General features: G+C 36.5%; 1 protein-coding gene across 33 annotated transcripts in view; it reads left to right on the top strand.

Annotated features, from left to right (window-relative positions):
• PTPRD (protein tyrosine phosphatase receptor type D) overlaps positions 1 to 27757 on the top strand; it is a 1234877-nt gene that overhangs the window by 1195832 nt on the left and 11288 nt on the right. For all 33 annotated transcript variants that reach the window (XM_071802225.1, XM_071802223.1, XM_071802231.1 and 30 more), the window contains 5 exons: positions 19199 to 19484; positions 19965 to 20143; positions 21370 to 21496; positions 22469 to 22594; positions 27074 to 27228. In XM_071802225.1, coding sequence (XP_071658326.1) covers positions 19199 to 19484; positions 19965 to 20143; positions 21370 to 21496; positions 22469 to 22594; positions 27074 to 27228 — 873 coding nt within the window. The remainder of the gene's footprint in view (positions 1 to 19198; positions 19485 to 19964; positions 20144 to 21369; positions 21497 to 22468; positions 22595 to 27073; positions 27229 to 27757) is intronic.

Below are 27757 nucleotides of genomic sequence, written 5' to 3' on the forward strand. Positions count from 1 at the left end.
AAACCCTCATCTTCATACTGTGAGGAGTTGAATCTGCAAACGATATACGTGGAGATCACACTGAGGTCATTTCCAGGGGAAAGAGTGCTCCATGCTATTTGCAAGTTAGCAAACCCCTTTAGGCGTTATGAGGTATGAATTAATAAACTCTCAAGATAAAAACTTAAAGTTCTTGGAGTAAAGAAAATGAAGAGGAAGAGATGAGTATTCTTTGGAGATATTTGACAAAGGGGGATCGTTTGGAAAGCCTTAAAATCACACTGATAAGAACATCACCAGAACATATGTGCCAATTCTGGTAGAAGTAAGCTGAAAGATTGGTCCCCCTCATTCCAGGGCTACGTTGTTATAGCTTACATAGCTTACTGTGCTGCCCTTTTCAAAGGGAATTCCTAAAATCAGTGATTTTTGTGAATTTGATTTTCAAATACCTTTGGTTAGTAAGCCTAAGGGCTACTACTCCCTGTTCACTGAAGCTACAAATGCTTAGCATATTTGCAAACCAGGTTTGCTCTTGTAATCCAAAAACTGAGTAAGAGGAGTTACAAAGATGACAGCATACCACCCTCTCTAGTTTTGGTGTCTTACATGTTGGTAAGACATCCATGGATGCTGGTTATTTGAACACTTTCTAAGTGACTATAAGAGGTTTTTATAAAGGAGATAGGAAAATAAAGTCGACAAGAAAATAACGTCAACAGGAAAACAGAATAAAAAGAACTCCAATGTTGAAAGGCACAGACTGTTTAGAAAAGATCAGAGAACGTGGAAGGTAGACATTTAATGTTTATTGAAACACTAGGGTTAGGGATGTGGAATAAATCTAAATACAGATCTATTTTACAGTTTGCTGAGTGTTTCCTAAATGGAGCCAAATCTTACTGTATCTGTATTTACAAGATCTGAAAACATTTTGAATATTGCCTTAAGTTACAGACTTATATAATTACAGACTGCCTCAGCTTTATTATCTTAATCCATATAGAGCATACTTCCAAAGGTGCTCAGCAGTCAAGATGTTATGCTCTAAATCTAAACCAAAATTAATAGAAGAAATGAATCTTCCCACTCTGGGAAGGCCACTAAGTTAATATAATTACCTAAATGCAAAAATAGATGAACTAACTTACTTGCTAGGAGTCATATAGTAAATCATTGGGAAAGATGAAGTCAAAAACAAAGGTTATTATCGCTCAGCAAGGTCAATATTTTCTCTTTGTCATTGGTCATACACTTCAGTGGAAGTGGTAATCAGGTTACATAGTATGATCTGATGCCTGGTGAGGGACTTTTTTCTCAATTTCCTATTAATTTATTTACCAATACTCTACAATATGCATATTCTGGTAGCAGATTTTTGAGGGTCTTCCCCTTTCTTGAGACATTAAGATTGTAGGCATTTTGCACAACGTATCCTCTACAAAGCAAATTTCCATGTATTCTATTATGTTAGCAAAGCTTTTAAGTCCCACTCCCAACAATTTGTCTATGAGCAGAAGAACTAATTAAACCAGATTTCTTGCAAATTTACAGATGTATGTCTGCATATTTGAACATTTTATGTAGCTGGACATGTCGGAGCAAGTTCTGTGAAGAGCCCAAAGCTTATGATTGCACTCATTAGCTCTTCAGTGTTAATGTATCGACTGTCTAAATGGTATACCAACAAGAATAATTTAGTAAAGTCTTTCGAGTCTCTTTTCAGGCATATTGTAGCAACATTGTCTTTCCAGATTTGTATTGCCTTATCGTTTTTAATTTGACATTATTCAATTGGTAAAAAAAATCAAAAGCGGAATAACAAAGCATCAGCACAAGTTTTTTAGGCTAAAATACATGTCTTCCATCAACAACATGAAAAACTTTTAGTTTGAAATTGAAGTACTGGATGTACCTAAACATTTATTTTCAAGCTCAGAAAAATTTCCATTTTATGTTGAAACCAAAAAAGTAAGCAAGTTTTGCATGTTGTCTATTTTTCTTAGAGTTGTCTCTGTTGCTCACTTTCAAAATTTCTCCATTCCACTCTTTCCTTAGCTTGTTGTCACCAGTCATTTCAATTTTTTTCTCCAATGTCTGAACTGTTTGTTTTTTGTTTTTTTTTTCTATTTCTGTCCTTCAATTCCACTGTTTTCTCATACTCAGTTCACTGTTTTTTACCATATTGCTGAACCATTTCAATACAAAATGTGTTCGTGTATGTCTTAGTATTTTCTCTGAAGAAAGATCATCATTCTAATGGTAGCATTCTCCTACCAGTTTTTGTCATGCATCACCTTTCACTGCCTTCCAGTACTCACCCTTTTCCACTGAGAATTTTTTTGTCTATTCTTGGCAAATTACTTGCTTTTCATTTCTTCCTTTGCTGGCCCCTGGTCTACCTCTGTAGCCCTTTAAAAAAGTCCTCTTTTCCTTGTTTGTATCTTATCTGTCACTGTCTCCCATTTTGTGTTCAGTACTCCCTAAGCCCTTTTTCATTAAAGCCCTTGTGCTACCATCATTCAGTTATTAAAAGTATTTCAAATTTTCTCCACTAGAGCAAAACAATATAATACAAGAGCATATGTTGTATCCTTTGCCTATGGCAGGCAGTGCTTTTCCAAGATACCCCACAAAAGGAATAACTTGAGTTTACTCCCCAGCGGGAGCAGAGGATTCATAGCGGGGAATGTAAGTCGTCTGAGACGCCACTGATACCTTGTTTTATGATTCTTCCAGTACCTAACAAACTGTCAGAGCTCAGGAAATTATAATAAAGATGTTATCGAAGTATAAATATGAGGGAGTTTAGCTTTCAAAATGGTTTGGTAAAAAAGAAAAATAGGTGTGAAGAAACTTTGGAAGCATTTTTCTGCAAAGCTTTTGACCCATAAAAAAACTGAAAATAAAAGCTAGCAAGCAACTAAGTACAGGGGAAAAAAATGTATTTGTCTCTAATATTTCTGGGAATTTAGCTCAGAGTTTCTCACTGCTCAAAAGCTGATCTGCTTTTCAGTTTTGATTCAGGTCAACACCCAGTAACAACAACAGAAGCCGACCTGGGTAAGGAATACATAAAAGAGCCAGATCTCTATGTTTTGTTCCTTGGAGCGTAACCCCCTATTTATTCTGTATTTGTAAGTAGGTATTTCAAGCAAATGGTCTAGCCAAGCTTTTCCTTACTGCATTCTCTGTATCTGCTTTAATATTACACGACAGTTGACTTCCAGTCCACGTCATCTTAAGAGGTTTTTCTGGTTTGCTTGGTGATTTTGGTATATGGCTATATATCCTACAGAGAATCAAGGTAGCTGGAGAACTGTTTCATGAGTGTGGCCCCAGACCAGTTTCTATGAGAGCCTCAGTATCTGATAAGCTAGTTTAACATCCTCTTCCTAGGAAATAGTTCTTCAGTGTATGGAGAATTTATTTAATAACTTACAGTGAGCTTAGTGGGAAAACACCTGAGGTGAAAACAAGGGGGAACTGAAGAAGCCACTCTGTAAACATTTGCAAGCATTCTATTCACATAAAGTGACCAGATAAAAAAATGTAGTCTTAAATGCTGAAATTAACTGTGAATATAGGTATTACTATTCAAAATTACTAGACTTTATAAAACACGTCCTGATTAATGCATGTCAAACAAATGAAGGTGAAAGTATTCCTAACAATTTTTTTGTGATGAAAGCGAATAAAAATGCTGAATCATATGATCAGAATTTATGATTATATTATTAATTATTTTTACTAATGTCCATGCAGCAGATATGTTTGCATGTCATTTGCGCATCTACTTTCGATAAATAGTAGTTTGCTTGCATGCACAGTGTTGAATTTGAATCTAATATAGCAGTCAAAAATATGTTGAGGAATGTCATATGTGCATTCTACCAGTCAAAGCTTTTACTTTTGCAGAAAAGTTGGCAGATTTTTAGGTTGCAAATGTAATTAAAATATAATTAAAGCTACATTATTTTTAAGGAGAAGACACAGATCATTGCTGAAAGGATTGTGAAACACCAAAGGTAACATTGAGGCCTAATCTAAATGGAGATTTTCAAAATTTATGTAATCAGATACTAGAACCATAGAATAATTTGGGTTGGAAAAGACCTTTAAGATCAATTCCAACCATTAACGTAACACTGCAAGTCCAACCCTAAACCATGTCCCTAAACACCACATCTATATGTCTTTTAAACACCTCCAGGGATTGTGACTCAACTACTTCCCTGGGCAGCCTGTTCCAATGCTTGAGAACCCTTTTGGTGAAGAAATTTTTCCTAATACCCAATCCAAAACTCTCTTGGCACAACTTAAAGCCATTCCCTCTTGTCCTGTTGGATCTTACTTGGGATAAGAGAGGAACACCCACCTTGTTACAACCTCCTTTCAGGTAGTTGTAGAGAGCAATAAGGTCTTCCCTCAGCCTCCTTTTCCCCAGGCTAAACAGCCCCAGTTCCCTCAGCTACTTCTCACAGAACTTGTGCTCCAGACCCCTCAACAGCTTCATTGCCCCTCACTGAACTCCTCCAGCAAAAGGCTTTACTATAGTCTAGGAAGACAACATCCACAGCCTTTCCCTCGTCCATTAAGCAGGTCACCTTGTTATAAAAGGAGATCAGGTGAGTCAAGCAGCACCAGCCTTTTGTAAACCCTTTCTGACTGGGCCTGTATACGCTGCGTAATGGCACTCAAGATGATCTGCTCCATGACCTTCCCCAGCACCAAGGTCAGACTGACAGGTCTGTAATTCCTCAGATCCTCCTTCAGCCCTTCTTGCACACGGGAATCACAATTACTAACCTCTAGTCAATTGTGACCTCCCTCTTTAGCCAGGACTGTTGATAAATAATGTAAAGTGGCTTGGTGAGCACCTCCACCAGCTCACTCAACACCCTTGGATGGATACCACCTGGCCCCATAGACTTGTGTGTATCTGGTGTGACAGATGGCTAACCATTTCCCCTTGGATTATTGGGTCTTTATTCTGCTCTACATCCCTGTCTTCTGGCTCAAGGGGCTGTGTACGTGGAACACAACTGTCCTGACTGTTAAAGACTGAGGCAAAGAAGACACAAAGTACCTCCACTTTTTGCTCAACATTAGCCACTACGTTTCCCTCCGCATCCAATAAAGGATGGAAATCGTCCTTAGCCCTCCTTTTGTTGCTAACATACTGAAAGTATTTATGGTATGGATGCATTTCTGCTGGACTCTTTTGCCACCTTTTGGGGGAGAGAAGCCCTAATTCCTATGTGACCATTCTCAGGGGCTCCCATGGTTTCTAATACATTGGTAAGCCTTTCGTCTTTGCTGCTTCACGGATCTCTGTCCTCTATCTCCACTGAGATGGGACTTGACTTGTACATTGTCCCTCAAACACTGGCTTGCCACCCTCAGGCGTATGTCTAGTGAGTCTGGTTTTATATGAGCCCTACTAACACCTGTGCAAAGATCCTTTTCTTCATTTGAGACAGGCACCCCATCTGTTGCCAGTGGGTCTGGTGTTGTGTAGACGGACCCATGATCAAAAAACTCCAAATTCTGATGGTGACACCAGGCTCTGAGCCAGGTATTGATCTGCTGGCTCTTCCTGTTTCTTCCCTCATAATTCCCTGAAACTGGAAGAACAGAGGAGAACACTGTTTGTGCTCCTGATCCCTTAACCAGTCGTCCCAAGGCCCTGAAGTCTCTCTTGATTGCCTTGGACTTGTTGTTGCAACTCTATCACTGACTACCTAAAAAATCAATAATGGATAATAACCTGAGTGGCATACCAGGTTAGGAACTTTTCTTTTTGCCTCTTCACATCTTAAACCTGGTGCCAGGGCAGAACAGACCCACTGTAAGTGAGCCCACTCTGAATCTTGGGCCTTGTGTTCTCTTCAGAGGGGAGTCTCCTATGACAGTAACCCATCTTTTTTCTTCATGGAAGCATTTTTGACAACAAGCTATAAGTCAACTTAACCTCGCTCACATTTCCAAGCTAATGAGCTCTGATGAGCTTTTTTTTTGTGATGTATCTTTTTTTTTTTTTCTGTTCCACTTGCAGAGCCTCATACTTGTTTTGCAAGTACACCAGGGAAAGTAGAGTAGTCACAGAGCAGATGCACTTGCTGCACCAGGCAGGAACTTTTTGCCATTGCCCCCTATCCCTTGCGTCACTGTGTTCATCCAGGCAGAGAGAGGCAATCTTCTGTATCATGAGCCCTGTCTTCCTGCTGGGACTTTCTCAGGAAAACTAGGGTGTGACTCCAGTTGTCTACCTCCCTCTCGCACTCCCAGATATTCCTGAACCTACTCACCTCCTCCCCAAGCTCTGTCACTAAGCAGAGGAGTTCCTCTACCTGCCACAGGGGTGCTCACTGCTGCCATCCCGTACTGACATAAAAGCAGGGCATATCAGGCAACCTGGCACCTGGGTGGCAGCATCTTCCCACCAGAGCTCTGTCAGGGAAGCTGCATGGATCCTGGTGCATCCAGAGCTTGGAGAGGCCATGGCTTTCTGCTGGGCTGGTGGGATTATATTCTGGTAGGACTACCTAGATGAACAAGGTGTATGGTAATAATATAAATGTGTAATGCTTTTACGCTCCCTTTGTAGGAAAAAAATTATACTTCTCTGTCTATATCCATGAGGAAAGTTAGTTTAGCAAAGCTCAAATCAAGGTGAAGTTAAATTTAGAAATACATTATAAGCTACTATGTTCCATAGTCTTTGCTTGATTTACATTCTCTCAAAGACAGCATTATCATTATTTTCAGTGTGAGATTTGGTAGAGAAAAGGAGCTAAATCAAAGGTAAAGCTGGATTTAGCAATCTCGTCCTGTTTGTAGATGCTTTTCATAATGTGTTCAAATCTTGGCTTATTTAGAGTAGCTTATCTGAATATTTTTCTATGGTGGTTGAAATACTTGATGCAGGTAGATGCTTTTTCATTTGCAGACTGTTATATTTTAAGACTGTATCCTTTCAGTCCCTTTGCAGAGAAGCTGAGTAATATCATAATCTAACTGGTATCTCTGCATGACTTGCCCTAATTTGCAGAACTGATCTCAAAAAAAGGGTTTCTTTAATGAAAAAATGCAGGCTTAAACCCTAGGGTTCTGCATTGGTGAGGCTGTAATGTGTGGTCTAATGATAGTGGGGAAAGAACATGTTTTTGTTTGAAGTTGGATTAGCGCAGGCAAACAGGTGCTAATCAGATCACAGTAAAATAGCACTGGAGGGTGTTTGGAGCTTTATGCCGCGATGTTTTCAAAACATCACAGAAGCTTTAGGAGTTGGTTCAGTAACACTACATAAAAGCTTAACATGTAAGTGCAAACCCATATGTTTGAATCTCTCTTTGTAATACTAGCACCAAAGGGCATGTCTTTAAGATACTTTGTGAAGTTTTGGCAGGTACTGTTAATGCTGCTATTGCAAACAGAAAAACTTGGATGTTTGGAAGTATGTGACTGTTTTAAGTAAATCCATGTCTGAGTATACTAATATAACTCATTAGAACTGTAAAAGCAAGATAATTCTTAAAAAAATAACAAAAAGATATATGATCTTTTATTTCTTAAAGTGAAATACTTATCTAATTTTTGTTCAGTGTTTCAGAATATGAAATAAAATTAACAACAACAACAAAAAACAAACTACAGCAATTATTTTTCAGTGGATTGTTTTACTTCAACTCAGGATCTTTTGAACCTCCCTATCACTTTTGCCACGTACCTCACAAGTGCTTATTTTCTAATCCTCACAGTGAGTAGGTTGCAGATGACTGCCTATCCTTTTTCACGGTGTGGGAAAAAACTCGCTCTGGTAGATATTCAGAATTCTCTCAAAAGAGCTTGAAAAATATTAAAAGCTTCCTCATCCCTTCTCTTTCCCTGCCCTGAGAACAACTCAGGATCTTTCCTTACTTCCGTGGACAGCTGAAAGCTTTGAGAGGAAAAGTTAGTAAAGGCATTTTAGTATGACAAATATTTAATAGCAAAAATATTCTGAATTTTCTCTGCTTTAGCCACGTATCTTTATACAGCAGCTATTGGGTTGCTACTATGTAGTAGACTGTGCTGAGTATAATCCATATGTGAAAATGTTGTAACACTACTTCCTCTCCGGCTGTTAGCTGAAGGTCAACATATATCTCTTAAAAGAGAACTATTTCCTCAAAGTCTTTGTTCACAAATAATAAGCAAAGAGAGAGGGAAAAGGCTACTGTTAGCTTCTCTTCTTAAAACAATGCATAGATGGTGACTCTGCTTAGTATGTTTAGCTGCTTTTCATATAAAAATACAGCAATGAGTAAATCTCTGTGTTTTTCATTGTATTCCATCTGTATTGATAGTCTCAGTTACTCTGACCATGCAGTCAGAGAACTGACTGGAAATAACTTCATTTGTACACATAACTTTCTTCTTGGGATTTATTTCATTTCTATATGTGCCTTATACAAAATGCACAAAGGCTTGTGGAGTTTGATACTTTGAGAGCTTGATCTTTCTTTAAGGAACTGAAACTGGAGGATTTTCATTTAGAAAGTTTTGGATGGTTCTGTCTTCATTTACTTGTTGGAGTTGTAGAATCTACTGGAAAAGAAGGGACAGTCTAGAAGAAAGGTTGATAAATACTAACTGGCAGAAACAAAGACTGATCTCCCAGCAGCACACTGATTGAGAGGTCACCAGTATAGTAAGACATTAGTTCATAATCACTTGTGTAATGAGTGGCGTCACAGAGGGACAGGAGTTGGGACTTGCGTTCATGTTCTCACTATGAAAATTTTCAAGGTTGTGAAAATTTAGGTTCCAAAAGGTTCACAGTTGCAGACCCTGGCTGTTTTATGTCGAACATAGAAAAGCTTTCACCTAATTACTATACCATGCTCATGCAATTATGCAAACAAAAAGAAGAGACTTTCTATGCTGATAGAGCCAGTGGTGGATGGGTAATACTGGAATTTTTTTTCATATTTTTGAATTTGCATTGTCTTAAGTTAGAAATAAGTTTTGCACAACAAACCAGCCTTTCATAAAACATGAACTGAAGCTACTATATGTACAACATGTGTGTCAGTTTATAAGCATAAAAACTCAATATCACTGAAGCTGTTATTAAAATTCAAAAGCATACAAATAACAAATAATAGCAGTATTTCTTCAGGTAAGTTCAAACAATAGAAAATACCTGCTTGTGGTCTTTTTGATTAAATCAGTCCTGTGTGTATAAAGCCATCTTTGATTAGCACTTTGCCTATGGTTTAGGGGATTATACCCTCACTACTGTGGCTCAGGGCTGGATTATCTTTTGAAATCCTAAAAAGCTGTTATGACTGCATAGGGCAAGATTTTGTTTATGGTAGAAGTCAGAAATCTGCAAAGGAGCACAGTGAATGCTATTGTAAGATAGGATCTGTGGTCTGTCTAGGCCAGTATCTTATATCTGACAATGGCAAATATCAGTTCAGAATTATGCAACATTTTCTTGCTAAGTTGGCCAGTGGAGGTACCAAGGGCTGACTTGGATCCAGCCAACAAATGGTTTCAGTTGAGCAGGTCTCCTGGAGACTGATGACTTTTCACTCAGTGAAATAACCTGGCCCTTATTAGAATGTAATAATTTTCTGTAAGATATTTTTAACAGAAGCAATGCCTTTTCCATGTGTTATCTCAAATTACAAACATGTTGGTGCTGATAATTATTTCCATATATATATTATCATGTCCTACAAGGCCTGTAATTTTGTTTGACCTAAGCTGTAGTTTGATACATTATTTGATCAGCACTCTTAGTGAGTCATTTTATCCATATGTATTTAGTTAATTGGTTATTTTTCTCCCCGCCCATGTTTATATATAATATACTCTACAAAGGAAAAGGAAATCTGACTGCTTGCAGCTGAGTCTAGTAAAAGAGCAATTAGTTTCTATCAGAGCCAGCAGCTGTCTGTAATGAATTCTGAATTAAAATTATGAGTGAAGAAAAGAATCCAGCGATCTGCAGGAAATGTGAAAATATTTTTATAACCCAATAGCTGAATTCTGGAAAGGGATATCTCTGAGATTTCCCAGCTGTACCTACAGTATATTAGTGAATATCCATGGACACACAGTATACTGGAACATATTGCGTCAACTTGGCTACCCAGCATGTTTGGCTAACTTCGAACAGACTGTACTTTTATCTAAAGTAATCAGCATGAAAGCCTCTTTAAGTCATATCACTGTATCTCTAAAAGTAAAATGCAGCTTTAAAAATAGTCCTGTTATCTTTTTGTGGAGGCTTTCCAATCAGTATTCTGTCCTGAATATTATTCTTGCTTCATTTTTTCATACTTTTATAGAATTACTTCAGGGTCTCATCATTTACTATGAGATTTTGGCAATGACTGTTGTTCCGAGTGAATCCTGCATTGTGGTGCCTGATTTTCTTTTGTCACCTGAATTTTAAAAATACTTTTTAATTGTTTAAAAATTATCATAACACTATCCAAGCCCATTTTACAACTACTTTGAAACTTCTACACCAAATCCCCATAATTTTCATTATAATTTATCCATAGTATTTGCTCATAAAGTTCAAAATCATGCAAAAAAAATTAGAGATTAGTATCCAACATCAAAATGACAGATTTTGATTAAGAAATCTGAAATGCTTAGTGCTATTAACCTCTCACAACCTGATTTTCTACTACATTACAGAGAATTCATGTTGGTATAAAGACTTGCAGAGCATAAAGAAAATAAATATCAGGAGTAATACCAGCAAACAAGCTCTTCATCTGTTGGTCTTTATTCTCTTCACCCCTTGGTCTAAGAAAACAGAGGCCTAGCAAGAGCCTTGATAGGAGGTTATCAGAGAAGCCTCGTAGCTTTTTCTTCTCTAATTTCTGCTATGTAACATCTCACTGCACTGTTACATATTACAACCATTTCAGTTTAAACCAAATCTAAGGTGGCAGGATCACATTTATATTATACTCTGAATATATCTAGAGATAGATACATCAGTTCTCCATGGAAAAGGAAGAGACATCTTGAGGTGGAGATCCAACACCATAGGTCTGCTACTGAAGTACCATCAGCTGCAAGCTTGAGGACTTCCAGGTTTTCAAAGTGTGTGTGGAGAAGGGGGCAGAGGGAGGGGAAGAGGACTTGTAGATGGATAGAACCTAGTTTATTTAGGGCTTTAAACTGTGATTGTTACTGGGGAAAAAAAAAAGCCAACATGAACTGAGGAGAGCTAGTTAGACCTAGTTGCTTTGTACTTACCATATGAAATACTGTGTCCAGTTGACCATCTGGGACCTCAACACTCTTCTGTCAGTCTAAAACCAAAGCATAACAAGTGGTGAGTGAGAGTGTTCCGACCTGAAAAACAGAGATCCTGAGGGCAGCCAGTGTTAAGAAAAATAAACAATTTTTGACCGCAGAATGTATATAAACACCTAGAATCAGGGAGAAGTCCAGAAGGTCTCTTAAACTAGGAAGCTAGGAAGCACCTTTGTGTCCAGCAAGTACTTTCAAGGTCATCCTGTTATTCAGTGCTGCAGACACATTTCTTCCCACCTTCTTTAATTTATTTTCAGATAACATCAGTTCACCCTCCTATTTCCCACACAGATAGGGTAATAGCTCTTTTACATGTTCCACATGAAAATGTAATCAAAGCACAGAAATATGCAAAAGCAGAAAGCAACTCCTCAAAATGTTCCACCCTGAGAACGCAAAACAAGTTGAAATGCAAATAAAGCAAGGAGTATTTGTTAGGCGCAAGGAGCATAATTTATGCTCATTGACATCTTTGCTGTGCTGTAATCTTCACTTTTATTTATTGACGATAGGATCACAGTGTATTTCCTCTCATAAATTACCCATAAGTATCATTTTCTGTATTTACTGCAGCTGTTCATGCATAGATCTGTTTTTAAAGGTAGCGAGTCACAGTGTGATGTGTTTTTAAAATTAACCTCCAAATACATTCTTTTTCTATAGTCTATTTCACTAAACTCTATTTCAGTAAATTTTAGATCTTTCTTTAGAGGAATGCATGATGACAAGAATGCTTTGTGAATGCATTCCACAGGACAAAGAATGCAAAATGCACATTGAAACTCAACAAATCTCACAGAGAAGATATATTTAGGATAGTTACTCTTTGATGCAAAATACAGAATACGGTACTCTGAATACATAAGATTGTGTATAAAGAAGTAGAAAAATAAGAAGAAAGATACCTGAGAACTGGATTAATTCTGAAATAAGAAATTACAGTAAATCCTTGTGCACAGATAAAGCAGTACAGAGAAATACCATTTATTCTAATTTATTTTCTTTATATATCTGAGTAATTGACGAAATCAGGTGATACAGTGATACACAGTAAGGTGTATATATAAAAATCATTTATGAAATTTATGAAAAGCATGTATGGCATGTAGTGCTATATAATATCAATAATCAACTCTGAAGGGAAACTAAGATAAGAAAAGGAAGTGGTCTGAAATAGGGTCAATGAACTTTTCAGTTATTATATTATGTAGTTTCTGCTATATTCCATCTCACAAGCAGAACAGTAAGAGAGCTTTTTTCACAAACAGTTTATGATTTCAGGAAAGAAGCAGGCAGAAGTACTCTGTTATATTCCATCCCTTTGAAAGAAGAAAAAGCAAGGATCAGAAATAGTGTGGTTTGTTTTCAATGGCATAGGTACTAAAAGTGTCAGGTACCCGAAGGCAGAAGTATTGATTGAAAGGAAAAGGACTGGATTATTTAATTAGCCACGGAGGGAGCGGGGAGGGGACTTGAATGCTTGTACTTTCTTTAAGTATGTGGGACCATGAGACAAAACCAGAAAGTTTAATTTTCTCTCCCAGGACATGGCTAGAATGTTATTTTCTTAGAGTACCTATTTAAATTCCATCAAGGTCTAATAAAAGGATTTCTGTAAGAATTTGTGTTTGTAACTTGTTGGTTAATAACCCTTAATGTATCCTTTCCTCTGTGGATTTCCTTTTGGCATCCATGGTATTCTGCAACCATGAATTTCACTGTTTAATTATGTTCTGCCTCATCAGTTCATTTCAAGATCATACTTCTTATGTTACAAGCCAAAACTGAATAGTCATTTCCTTTTCACCTTCTCCACATAATACATGATTTTGTGCCCTTCTTTCGTATAGCCCTTTCTCTTGAGTTTTCTCCGCTCCAAGCTGAGCTATCTAGTTTGATTAACTTCCCCTTCATACACTGTCATCCTTTTTGATATGTTTCTTCAACCTTATGATTTCTCTACCATTCTTGACATGGTCCACACTGCTCATCATGGAGGTGAATGCAAGGACAGCCCTTTGACATGCAAAATGGCTTCAGAATGGTATTCATGGAAAAATTTACAGAATCCTTTGATAAATAGTGGATTTACAGGGTGGGAGTGAGTTAATGAACATAAGAATGAATGAAGATATCGTTAAAAATCCTTCCTGTTAATTCTACCAAAAACCCCTAAATGACTGTCATGTTTTTAAAGTGTACTCAGAAGTTACCTGTAGGTTGGCTGTAATATTTGTAGTTTCAGATATTATTTACCTTCACTCTGTTACTGAAATGAACTACTTATGAGTCTTTTGCTTTCATAGTGCAACATGATACATCTTCCTCCACTGCTAACATGTAAATTATTTCTAATACTTGTGAACTATCAGTTAGTAGAGTTGCTCTTCACATTATGCACTTCCACAACTACATTCATGTATTGCTTTGGAGCTATATACAAGTCCTTCCACATTACTGTAAAGTTCTGGCTCACAACAGACCTGGATTTAAAGTCTGGTGAGAGGATTTGAACCGCTGTATTGGAATGTCCTTGTTAGAAGTGTCTCTTAAAATGTTTTTGTTTTATTTTGTTGACCATTATTAGTGCTACTTTTTTATCCTCCATGGAAAACTCACTGTTTAAAATGATTTTAATAAAAAGGATGTAGGATTTGTTAAAGAAATTTCTCAGAGTTTTGATCTGTATGATTTAATACTTGAGAGTTTGTGTTCATGATACAATCTGAAGATAACTTCTTGTGCTTCATCTCTCCAGACCTGAACTCAGAATTAGATAAAGAACAGATTTACTTCCTGGACATTATTACTCTTCTTCAATTGCATATTACAAAACTTTTGCTTAAATCTGGAGAAATTATATTGAAAATTTTATGGTAATGGTAGAGTTACCATTGTAATTACCATAGAATTACCAATGTAGACCCTACAGACTTAAAGGAAAGCCTTCATAAAGCTCAGTAAAGGAAGAAAGATCCAAGGCTGGCTCTTGAATTGTGAGCCTCCTATGTTTTTGCCAGCTATCTATGAAAACTCTGGGGAGCTCTAGACCAAGCTTTATCTACTTGTAGTGAAATCTCCTGTTTTCTGATATTTTTTTTTTCTTCCCATGTTCATTTTAAGAAGTTTTATATGACCTTAACGACAAATATGGTTGCTTCCATGCATAGCATAAGGAAAATGCAATGGCTAAAGTCTTTAGTTTGGTGAAGCATCATATGCCATACCTGATTGCTGGTATCTGACCATAACCACAGTGAAAAGAAAAGAAAGTCCTTGTGCACTTGCAGATCAATTCTCAAAGGTCCTTTATAAGCTGGTACCGCAATTCTTGAAGCAGTCTAATATCTCTTCTAACATTAAATTTGAATTTACCTCTTTGCACAGAGTCTTTATGCTATTTTAGTCAGATATACATCTGTCCCTTCAAAGGGACATTTAATGGTTTCATAAATGGCTTTTTTGCTACTTCATGGACATAGGAGTGATTTTAAGCTGTGTTCTAATTTCATAACAGGAAAAGGAGAAAGATAATCTAAATATTCCCTGTGTCAGAACTACTACAGAATTTATGTGAGATTGGAATCTAATTAACCTTATGAAGGTCTTCAATAAAATCCAGGCATTTTATATGTTTCCCATATCACAAGCAATTTTATGTACTTTCAGTTCATAAATGCAAGCTTCCTTCAATCTGAAACTGTAATATTCAATAAAATTTTCCCCTGATATGAGTCAAAAATGTCCTAAATTATTTTTGGCCCATATTTTACTGTCTTTGCTTCCAATTAAATGATCTGTGAATACTGGCGCTTACTCTGCATTCCTTTGCCAAACCACTGAAGTGTCAGTGAAGGGTCATCATTTAAACAGCTACAAATTAATCACAAAATCCAACCTTTAACACATCCATACAGTGATTTCACTGTGGAATGGCCCCCTCATGCCTCTTAATTTTTCTTTTTTGTGAATTGCAGCTGTATTGTATCACAGGACATTAAGCATGTTTCAACTCATGGAACTGAGTCAGTCATGTTTTTAGAAATTGAAAACAAATGTTGTAATAGAATAAATTATAATATTTGAAGCAATAACAGTTTCCTAGTAGGCATGGCTATTTAATAGATTGCTTTGGTTTTCAGCTTGTAAATGTAACATTATCTTTCACTAGCTGAAATGATAGAATTTTCTTTTAAATTCTGAGTTCAACAGTAACACCAAAAGAAGCAAACCAAAAGGGCAAGAAAGTCAATAAGAAGTGCAGAATTAATTTGTGAAATTATCCTCATTAGCTGAATTATCATTGTTAGCATGAAGTTGATAGGATTTTTTTTTTTTTTTATGTTACAGTAGCGTATTACTGAGAATTGAAACTGCATGTCTTCCCAGCAGTGTATCAGTACTGTTAAGAGGTCTGTATGATAGCAGAAGAAAAGGAGAAACAGCATAAAGATAGGATAGGATAGGATAGGATAGGATAGGATAGGATAGGATAGGATAGGATAGGATAGGATAGGATACGATAGGATAGGATAGGATAGGATAGGATAGGATAGGATAGGACAGGATAGGAAGTTGTTAGAGTTTGGAATTAGAACGCATGGGGGGGCAAAGAGGAAGGAAGTTCAAATATTCATAGCATTGATTCAATTTTTACCTGGAAACCGAAAAGGATAGCGTGGCAGACACATAGCTCATATACAATTGGCAGACTTGGAATGTCCTAAACACCTTACAGTAGTAAAATATCTTTCTGAGTAAAATAATCCAGACAGGAGTATGTCGGGAGCCCAACAGAACCAAATGCTCAATAAATGGAGTGTGTCAACCCCTCCATCCTTGGTGTATCAAAGCATTGGTGCATAGTAGTGTGTTTTGGTCTGGTGTCGTGATCTTCAGAACCTCTGCATAAACCTGTAAACCAGCAAATATCTTCTGTGGTACAGTATGCTAATAACTATTCTTCTCTGAGTTTGCTTATGGGAAGAATAGATATATATAAATGATAATACAAGATGTGAAGAGAAGAAATGAAAACTGCTCATTGCAGCTGAAAGTGCGAGCTTTTAACTGAGTGGGAATTTTGCAATTCTTTTTTGTAGGTACCAGTGAACCTCTTAATGTTTGGTCTGAAAAATGGCATATTCAGTTACAAACATGGTACTGGAACATTAATTCATTAATATGTGATAGGAAAGAGAACCATATACTAAACTACTGAAAAATCCATGCTGTCAAACCTTCTTATTTCCCACTTGACCAGAAAGAGTTAGGCTGATAAAAACTGAACGTGAAAAGAAATCATTTAAGGAATGGTTTAAAACTTAATATAAACCAATCCAACATAGAAATATGTGTTACTTGTGGTGATTTCTTTGTGATTAAAAAAAAATAAAGGGAAAGTGAGACAATTTTTTGAGTGTTTCTTTGTGATTATTACCAATGTTGAGGTCACTAAGGTTTCCTGGAATGCAGAGCTTTTATTACATAAGGTAAATGAATTTCCTTTTAGTTAAGACAACCATCATTTCATATGTCTGTATATTTTCTTTCTCTAGAACTCCCATTGATCAATATCATTGATTGATAAGTTTTCTTAATCTCAGAATGTTAATTAATTCTTGTCAGAGTGACATCTAAGAAAATTGAGATTGATGCATTTGGTTTGTTAGCAGAAGTCGTCAGCTATTTGAAAGGGGATCTGCTTCTGGAAAGAGTGACAGGGGACAAGAATACGTGATTAACAATATTTAGATATGAAATCTTAGAACCAAAGTTACCTGATGTGAGATTAAAACATGTTTCTACTATGCGCTTCTTTCTGGTACGGTTGTAAGTAAATACAGTTTGCTGGAAGCTGTCAGAGATTCTTAAAGCGTCATGCAAGAAGTAAAGATTTACCCTTATTGATTTCAGGATGGACTTATTTAATGTTTCATGAAAATTTAGGAACTGTGAGAAAATCTTAGTTTTCCTATAATTGTCCGCTAGAAGCTGGATTGAAATTATTTTTATTTTTCTCTCTCTTTTCAAAACACAGCAGTTAGTAGATATCCTTAAGTTAGATAATGTTGGTGTCTTGAAGGTTTATAAAATTTTGCTTGCTATACTATGTACTGTATTTCGTGTCACTAACTGAAAACAGTTAAACATTTAGAAGGCCAGAAGCTATCATTCATTTTCACAGACATGATGTGATTCCAACTCTAAAAATTATATACAAGACCCTTTCTATTTTACATTTGTGCATTATATATCCACATGCATGCAAATAATTGAAACAAAACTTCATTAAGTTCAGTCATATGAATGGCTGTAAAAAGACAGTCATCCATCTGAAGATTTTATTCAGTACAGTTGATGTTCAAACATATCTGTAAAATAATTTCTATAGATTTTTCAGGAAAAATGGCTCCATTTAGCACACAAGTTGCATACTCATACCTTCAGTATATTTTCTGGTCTTGTGTATTCTGTAGTCTTTTTCATATTCCTTCTACATCATTCCTATTCAGTTATGCAAAATGTGCAATAAAGTAGCATGTGTAACTAACAGTGATCACATCAAAGTGAGAACCATAAATCTCTTTTCCTCTCCTGGTTGCATAACGTTGTCCTCAGGAGTTATTAAAGGTAGCCAATGCATGTAGCAGACAACACCTTTAAGACAGAGAGAGAATGACTGACAATCCTTCAAAGTCTGGCATATTTTGACAGCAGATATCAAAAATAAACTCCTGTTAAGTAGTTTAGCTGAGACAGGTTTAATTCTCTTGAATCCGACTATATATTTCATTATATAAATATTTCATGATCAAGGTTTATTCCAGTACCAAGCTGACAGTAGCTGACCCATACCTTTTTCTACCCTCAAGTCCCACCAAAGATAGGAAGCAACTTTCTAGCTCAGAGTTGTTCCTAAGGAATCCCTTACTTTGCAGAGAGCTAAGAAGTGGCGGTTTCTTTGGCCTCAACTGGGTTGATGTAACTTCGTTTCAGCTCCTGCCTAAAATCAGCAACTAACTTAACTTAGAACCTCTGAGGAAGCTCTGTCTAATAAAAATTACTCACCCAGTCTGGACATTAATGAATGCTGTGTTTTCAAACTTTGTCTTTAGGCACATTTTAGTTCTTTTGTAATCTGCCCTTTGAAATAATGTGATGACTATCTTGATCCAGGTTCTGGCCATTCCAGATCTTTCTTACATTTTCCTAGAGTTGCAAGACAGATATCCTAGTGGCCAGCTGAGGGTTTCCCTAGCCTATGACTTACATAGGCTAACTAGGCATGGCTCTGCATTGCAAAGAGTAACAGCATGGCCTGACTAAGTGGAAAAGCAGAGGACAGAAAAAAACGTGTTACTGGCGAGTGCTACTGGCAGAGTTGGGGGAGGGATAGAAAGTTTACCTCCAAAGCACGATAGAAATAAATTACTAATTTTTATAACATTATTGTTTGGCAATAAAGTCACCTCTGTAAACAGAATAGCAACAACGGCATGTTAAATCAATTAAAAATCGTGCTATAAATAAAGCTTGAACTCTTAGAGAATTTGTCATCTCCAGTAATTTCCATTTTTAAGAACACATATTTCTAGAAGACATTGCAATGTATCTTATTTCTATTATACTCAAACCTGAAATTGCAAGATGCAAAGATCTCATATAGAAGCATTCCAAGTTCTCAATTGCTTGTAATGGGTGTTAAAGGAGCTTACTTATTTCAGGGCACCAACCTCTTTCATAATAGCTGATGTTCATATTCAGAGAAATGTGCTGTTCAAATCATTGTTAAAAAACTCTAAAACTTGGTGATTATAAAAGTAAGCACAATGCATGAAATAGTCCTTCATGTTGTTTTTTTACCTGTCTTCATTTCTTTTAGTGCTGGAGTCGGCAGGACTGGCTGTTTCATTGTGATAGATGCCATGTTAGAGAGAATAAAGCATGAAAAGACTGTAGATATTTATGGCCACGTAACTCTAATGAGAGCACAGAGAAATTACATGGTTCAAACTGAGGACCAATACATCTTTATACACGATGCACTGCTGGAAGCAGTGACTTGTGGAAATACCGAAGTGCCAGCCAGAAACCTGTATGCATATATCCAGAAGCTGACACAGATAGAAACAGGCGAGAATGTCACAGGAATGGAACTGGAGTTTAAGGTACTGGGATTTTATGTTGTGGGGAACCAAAACCAAATGGTATAACACTTAATGCTGCTCTATTCTCCACCAGTTGTTTCCAGTAATCAAAAGACAAGACATCAGCAGGCTAAAATTTTAAATTAGGAAGATGATCCTTTGTAAAATCTACAGTTCTGTTTTCAATTGGTGTCCAGACAAGAACTGTTCAGTGAGGATATTTGAACCCGGCTGTTCCTTTATTGTTTCAATAACTTGAAATGTGTGTTTTTGTAGAGGTTTAATACTCAAATTTGTCCATATCATTAATCGAGCAGACATTAAACTTTTATAAGGTGTTAAAATAAGCTTTAAAAATATTTAAGTAATGCAATAGAATATGGAAAAGAACCAGAAATTTAAATTATTTGTAAATGGATGATGAGCAGACACCCTCAAATCTGACAGTGTAATTAGGTTTTGTTATACCTGGCCTTAATTATTTTAATTGATTTTCAACAGCGTCTTGCTAGCTCTAAGGCTCACACTTCAAGATTCATCAGTGCCAATCTTCCATGTAATAAATTCAAAAATCGCCTTGTCAATATTATGCCATATGAGTCTACGAGGGTATGCTTGCAGCCAATACGAGGAGTGGAAGGCTCTGATTATATTAACGCCAGTTTCATTGATGGATACAGGTACTAATGTTGATGTGTTCTCATGTGGACTGTTTTAAAAGTTAACAAAATTATTCACATAATTATATGAAAAATAACAAATCTTAGTATGGAAATTTACTATTGTTTACCTGCGCATGCCATGTTTGGTTGAGTGGGTCTTTAAACATTAATAAAATGTTCAGATTTTCATCCACACAATAGAGGAAAACTCTGTAAATGGCACAGAGTCTTAAAACTTGTATTTTTATCTACCTTTAAGCCATTGAGTATGTTTGACAAGCTGAAGGTTACTGAGATTATAAACACATTCATGATTTGAAAACCCAGTTTCTTCACAACTATTCTGCTTAAGAAGATACGTAGAAATAACATACAGGAGATACACTCCCTGTGTCAAAGTGATAATGTATAATCTTGGAACACTGATTAAGACTAGACCTAGCCACCAAAAGTATTTTATACATAAACAGTTCTGTAGCCCACCAGCATCTTCATGACAACACAGAGCAATATGCCCTCAGCTGACTTAAGCAACAAGTAGAAAAATCATGAAGAAGAAATGATATAGTTTGCCGAAAGCAGTTTAGGTGTACCTGAGTATCTGAACTCACAGAGATCATCTTCTGACCCTCTGCTCATAATTTGAAACAACCTTCATCTCCAGTGTCACCCACACAGGTGTATCAGTTAACTGAAAGTAGCAGGAACAATGAGAACTGGTCATCATCTTGTAAAGCTCCTGATCCAGAAGTTTTGAACAGCTTGATGGTAGCTTCCACTAGTAGGATATTAAGGCCTGAAAGTGCAGTGCACTCCAGTCCTGAATTTTATTCCTGCCTTACTTTTGCTGGAGGCATCAGATTGTTGAAAAAGCGTTAATAAAGAAACTGTTTGATGCTATAATTCCTAAATTTAATAGATTGTTAGACAGTTATTTCTACAAAATGAACCAGCACAACTGTTTCTTAAGTGCCTGTTACAGCACACAAAATTGAGCTATTAGAGTTGCATTAAAATTTAAATAATAATGATAAAGAAATACATCATAATATTAACAGAGTAATTTCCCTCACGAAGTTCTAAAAATAAAAAAACGTTGTTTGATTAAACAATCATAATAAGGTTTTAATGCTCGTAATAGTATATAAATTTTTCCTCTAGATAATTTTTACATATAAGAAGAGAACATGTGTATCAGTTCACTTTTTTGATTAAAGTATTTTCTTAATTCTTTATGAACATAGACAACAAAAAGCTTACATAGCTACACAGGGTCCTTTAGCAGAAACAACTGAAGACTTCTGGAGAATGCTATGGGAGCATAATTCTACAATTGTGGTCATGCTCACTAAGCTAAGAGAAATGGGCAGAGTAAGTACTGCTGTAATACTGCTTTACTGAAATGTTTGTTGTAATTATTTAAAGAAAATTTTGCTGTTACGGGAATGTCTGAAGATAAAGGTGAAGATTTAGGTTCCTTCTCCTATTGCAATATCAATGGCATTATTGTGTAAGGTTTTCCAATCTGCAGATGTACTGCAATAGACAAGCCAGACACGGCATTTTGTTGTGGGGCACACTAAGATTCAGACACTGAGTTTGCATGTTGGTATTCTGAAGTATGCAGAGAGAGCATTGCTGTCTATTGAGCAATTCGGATTTTTTATATGGAAACTTCTCTTTTGCAGTGTCTCTTTTAACAATGTTAAAAGAAAGTATGGTATTTTTGAGATCTGAATGTCTTCTGTGTGGTCATAGGACTGAACTTTAAAGTTTCAGCACCCAGTTTACAACCCTAAACTCATTCAAGTGCTGTTTTGTGTAGCTGAGAGAATGAAGCGGTTTACTATCTGGACAGGATTATATCAAGATAAAACTGGTATGTGATAAGTCAAACCTGAGTCAGGCCATGTATTGGGGGAATAGACATGATTCAGGACATGGCTAGTGGATGCAGATATTCTTGACTGAGGCCAGGGGGACTGGCTTCAAAAGGGAAGAAGAAAAAAGACTGAAAATGACTCCAAGATGTAAATTCCATTCTGTATTTAAAAATAGGGTGAGGATAGCTCTTGTCACTGATAAATAACAGAACTGAGCAGAAGTATAAATGAGTTGAGATGTACAACGACCAGAGAGAACCTCTTTGCAATGCAATATTAAAGATAATTCTTTATTCTAGGTATGAAACTTCATGTTCACAGCAAGACAAACAGTTCATATTCCTGTCACGAGTAGCACTTTACATGAGTATTACACTTATCTGAATGAAAAAAGTTCTCTACCAATTTATGGTAATGGGCTTCAGTAACAGAAAATGAATTTTACTTTGTTATTTTGTAGGAAAAATGCCACCAGTACTGGCCTGCAGAGCGCTCAGCCAGATATCAGTATTTTGTGGTAGATCCAATGGCAGAGTACAACATGCCGCAGTATATTCTGAGGGAGTTCAAGGTCACAGATGCAAGGGTAAGTTAACATAGTATTATACTAGTTCACATAAGTTTAAAAGAAAATGTCAGTTTCTTTCTTTTCCTCGCTTTAAAAAAAAAAACAATTATTATTGTTAGAAAATACCCAAGGGTGTACTTTCTACAAACAAAAAACAAAAAACAGATAAAGATATTAAATGAATGGGATCTTTGTTTAAGAACAATTGACTTCATTCAGATCTAACATCTGTGCAGCAAAATTTTGTTAAGTTCTGAGTAACTGTTCGTGCCAAAATACATTCGATGATTTGAGGACCATTTTCCTTTTTTTCCTCATTTCCCCCTTGATCATTTTTGGAGGCAATTTTTGTCACAGCTGTAAGTATGTTGTTTTGCACCACCCTCTAGGCTGACTGAGTATGAAGGTTAATACATTGAGATTTAAAAACTGCCAAGCAAATAGCATTCATAAGAAAAGCATGACAAGCTTTCCACATAATAATTTGATTTTTTGGCATAGCGTATTTTCAGCACTCTTGTATATCTGCAGAGTAGATACATGCAGCTGTGACCCTAGCATCCTCATTTTCATACTGCATTTCTTATCTGAATTCCTGAGTTCAAAACTGAGCACTGATATAAGATTAAAGGTACATAAACTTTAAATATATATTGGGCATTTCTCAGACTTTCAATTTCTAGCACTTTAGTCTGCATGGCAGGAAGAATTACTGACAGCCTCCATTTCTGTAAACACTGTAGAATACTATTTGTTAAAGCAAAGTAGCAGGATGTACTGTCCAGGAATAATATGAGTGATTATTCAGAATTGCTAGTCAGCATCCAAAATATTGGACTTTCTTGTAGTTAGCTAGACTGCTGCTTTTAATGTTAACTTCAAGTAAAATTAAGTATTACTGACAATTAGCTAGACAGTGTCATAAGTAACCAAGTCAGCATATGAATGTTTTGATTTGGAAAATGAGACCTAGGAGTGTGTTTTTGAAGAGGAAGTCTAGACACAGTGGATCTGATTTTCATTCTGTTCAAAATCAGGTAAGAATCACATGGCTCAAAGTTTCACTAACCTACTTGTGCTGAGCAAACGTGGAGAAGAGCAGGCTCATAACATCAGTCTATAACCACACTTGCATTACACAGTCAAAGCCAATTTCACTGCGACTGTGCTGGCAGTTTTGGTAGATCATCTCTTAAAAATCCATTCCATCTCAAGCTGGAAGAGGTCTTATGTGACATATCAGATCACAAAATAACAATGATAACAACAAGCCACAGAAGTACTTTAAGTGTCTACAAATAGAATGTATTTTCAAAAAGTTCTTTCAAGAGTTGATAATGAACTAAGATATATAGGAAAGTATATATTTGCTGGTAGTAAACCACTAAGAAGTCTGAAAGGGTGAAATAACTTAATTTACCAGAACAGTTTTATTGGACCTGATATTAATATACCTTTTATAAAAAGTGCAAAGCATGCATACACTGCAGCAGTCCTGTTCTGCTGTTTTACCATTGCATATCATTGCTTCTCAAATTTTAAAAATCCCTTTACCTTGGTGAGCCAAATTTTGTTAAACAATGCACTGGCAAGCTGATGGGGCCATCTTAAATTTTCTAGATGTTCTGGGAAACTATAGATCCTTCCAAATACACTGGAAGAAGTGGGGACTACTTACCAAAATGTACGTTATCGTTTTCCTGTAGTTAGGCTTTTATGGCTGTCTCACCCAGTATTTGAGACCATCTAACCAAATTGTTGTATTCAAGGAGTAAATGTTACCATGGTTGTAACCAGCCTCTCTCCCTCTTATCTCAAACCCACCCATAGTGTTGGAATACCATCTACACTCTGGCAGAACTGAGTCAGCCAGTTATTCCCCAGGGACAAGAAAAGAAGCACATGTTCTTTGTAGATGTCCATAGCAAGCATCTGGCATGGAACTCCCTGTTTTTTCTGAAACTGTGCTGTGAATTGTTATAAGGTGAAATTGACCTCTGTAACTGTTCCAATCTACTGCTTCTGACAGCTTTATACTCACTTTTTCTTTAAACTCCAGAGGTCAATATGTTGTGGCAGTCTCATTTAAGGCTAAACTATTAGTGATGGCTGTAAAAGAGTATTATAAATTCTACAGCCTCATCAGAAGACAATTGAATATCCCCTGAAAGAAGCAAGAAGAAATCCAAATGATCAGCCAGTCAATAGGATGATACGTTAAAAGCCCTCTGCTCCACATAGAGATCTAAAAGCTCATATTTTGATAACCAGTTCTGCAAACTGTCACAATATTTAAAGTAAAGATTTTAATAAAATTTGACATTTGTATTTGGACTGCTGTTGGCAAGTGTATCATTAAAAGAAAGCAGAACTGTTTATAATGTCAGTAGCAGAGGGAACTGTGTGAGAAATTGCGGGTCAGTTCCCAATATGCTTTAGTGCTAGTCTAACACCAGAATAACTAACTTCTGTGCTCATTAAGTAGCATTAAGTAACAGAACTCATTGCCATTTAAACTAAATCAGAACAGTTTTCACAAACTTACACTGGATTATTGAGTTATTATGATCATGAAATATACCAAGACAGTTGATTTAAACGCACTTGGGGAAAAAGAAAAAAAAAAAGAAATTTTTTTGGCACATAGAAACCTGTTGTCTTTCTATGACAGCCAAGGCTTAAGTAAAGCAGTGTCTTTCTTATCTTTTCTACCCCTAAAAAGCTACAGTTATTCTAGTGTAATACCTGTCAGTACCTGTCAGGGTCAGAAATTGCTTAAGAGCTTCCATCTCCTTAATGAACATTTTGCAAGTGAGTCAGACTGAAGGTTTTTATTTTTTACATCAGGGGAATGGGAGGTTATTTTGGAGGGAATCAACCTATTGTTTTGTCTTCTTAATTAATGTCATGTGCCTAAGGCCATCTGAAGGGTGCAATTTCATTATGTCTTATTGAGGGAAAATGAGATCACAGAGGCCATTATTAGAGAAGTCTGCATTATCAAAATGCCATTTTGGTAGGTAATATTTAGTTTTTTGTGTTGATGCCCACAAGATATAAAATTGGGTATGTATTTTCAAGCTTTTTTTTTTAAGTAGGCAAAAATGTTCCACAGAAATAATCTACTAAATTGTCACAGCATTCTAGTGAGAGGGTAAGAGATAGTAAATCAAAGAAGTGAATGTTTCTCCTCTCATGGAGCAGTGGCTGGCACATACACCTGTTTTCTGTTTTCCTTACTCATCTGAGACATGGGAGGCAAAAACCCAGAGTATCAGAGGAAAAATCGGATCAAAGTATTGGTTTTTCCTTTGTTTATTTTTAAAATCACTTCTGTTTCATTTCAAAGGTCTGTAATATTTGAGTGCCTGTGGTAGAGGGGAAAAAAAAAATTCCTTCAGCATAGCTTGTAATTTTGGAGGGGATCTCCTATAAGAAATTCAATTTTTCCTGAGTTTGACTTAGCAGAAGACTATTTTGAAGACATGGCAAGGTTGGTGGTTAGGAAACTACATGTCCAGAGACATTAGCTTACATCAGTAGTCGATGTGCCCATGTTTTTATGCCCATGTTTTTAAACATTTCAGGTGTGCAGATTGACAGTGTCAAAATCATCAAGAACAATGTTTGAAAATCCAGAACAAATTTACTTCAACCATTTGTATTATATTTGTTCTATTTATGTGTCCTGGCCATTTACACATTAAGTAGGCACATAGCAGAAGTTGGCATTTAATGCTTCCAGTGAATTCATTCTAAAAATAACCGTGGTGCAGTATTCTGCATTTTTAAACAATCCTGTTAGTATTCCTGACCAGAGGGAACGAACAGCTTCAGCTGACTTGTTTTGTGAGAGGAAGCCTTTCTCAATTTTTGACTGAGTCCAAGCTGTTAGTGAATGAAATTACGAAGAGTGAAGACAAGTTTATGGTTTGTTAAACAACTGGCTTTTCTTGACCCGTCTTCTTCCAGGCAGATTCCACCTTATAAAACACACCATACTATTAAAGATATCTGCAAATAAGGTAATGAGTAAACAAGTCTTATCAGTGAAGATATTCCTGACATGCAGTAGATAAGCACGTCTACGAAATGGATAGTCAGATTCAATGGCCTTATTCTAACTGTTCAGTATTAAAAGAAATTTGCAGTCCACAGGATTCAGAACATAACGAGCCAAAAAAACCATATAACCTGGTGAAGTTGTTACATGTTTAGCCTCAGGCATACTTGATACACAGGTAGAATGTCAGACAACTCTTCTATCCAGTGTAGCAGGGAATTTATGCAATGTTGTTAATAAAACTGCACTTCTGGGTTATTGTGTCCAACAGCACCAGCCAGCACTGTGATTGAGTCTTCATAAACATGATCATAACCATCCCCCACCTCCTCTCAATGTCCTAGTTTTGTGATTGTCTTTATGGTTGTTGCTTGACTGACTACCAGCCTTTGGAGCATGCTTTTGGGATACATTGTTTGTGTCTTTTGTTAAAGGATGGCCAGTCACGAACAGTGAGGCAGTTCCAGTTCACTGACTGGCCAGAACAAGGAGTGCCAAAGTCTGGAGAAGGATTTATTGACTTCATAGGCCAAGTGCATAAAACAAAAGAGCAGTTTGGTCAGGATGGACCCATTTCTGTTCATTGCAGGTAAGTGAAAAAGTCTCAAAACAACTCATATGCAGATTTATGTTTTTCTCAAGTTGATTGCTGCTTGCAGTGAAGTTGTATAGATAAATGGAATTTCATATGTGAACTATCAGAAAATGTCATCAAATGTAAGATCTGAAGAGGAACACATAGGACTGCTTTATGAGACAGAAAATGTTCTTTGACATGCCATTTACACAGAAAAGTTTCTTCTGAAATATGTGGAAGCGCTTGATTTTTTCTTAAAAATCTGTTTCTAATGAAGGGGAAAAATGATCTGGTCAATGCTACATGCAGAAAGTGATAGGAAGAGTCATATCACAGCCTGCTATATCTGTTTTATCCGTTTTCTTGTTGGTTTGTTTGTTTGTTTGTTTTCCTCCACTGGTAATAAAAGTGATGCTGTTACATTAGTGGGTATTATTAACTATAAACAAGCTACTTACACCACAGTAGCACATTAGTAACAGTCAAGGTGAGACAAATAAAAATGGTAGCTATTTTAAGAAAGGGAATGGATTAGAAAGCA

The sequence above is a fragment of the Patagioenas fasciata genome, chromosome Z, assembly GCF_037038585.1.
Source record: "Patagioenas fasciata isolate bPatFas1 chromosome Z, bPatFas1.hap1, whole genome shotgun sequence".
In the NCBI taxonomy this organism is placed as follows: domain Eukaryota; kingdom Metazoa; phylum Chordata; class Aves; order Columbiformes; family Columbidae; genus Patagioenas; species Patagioenas fasciata.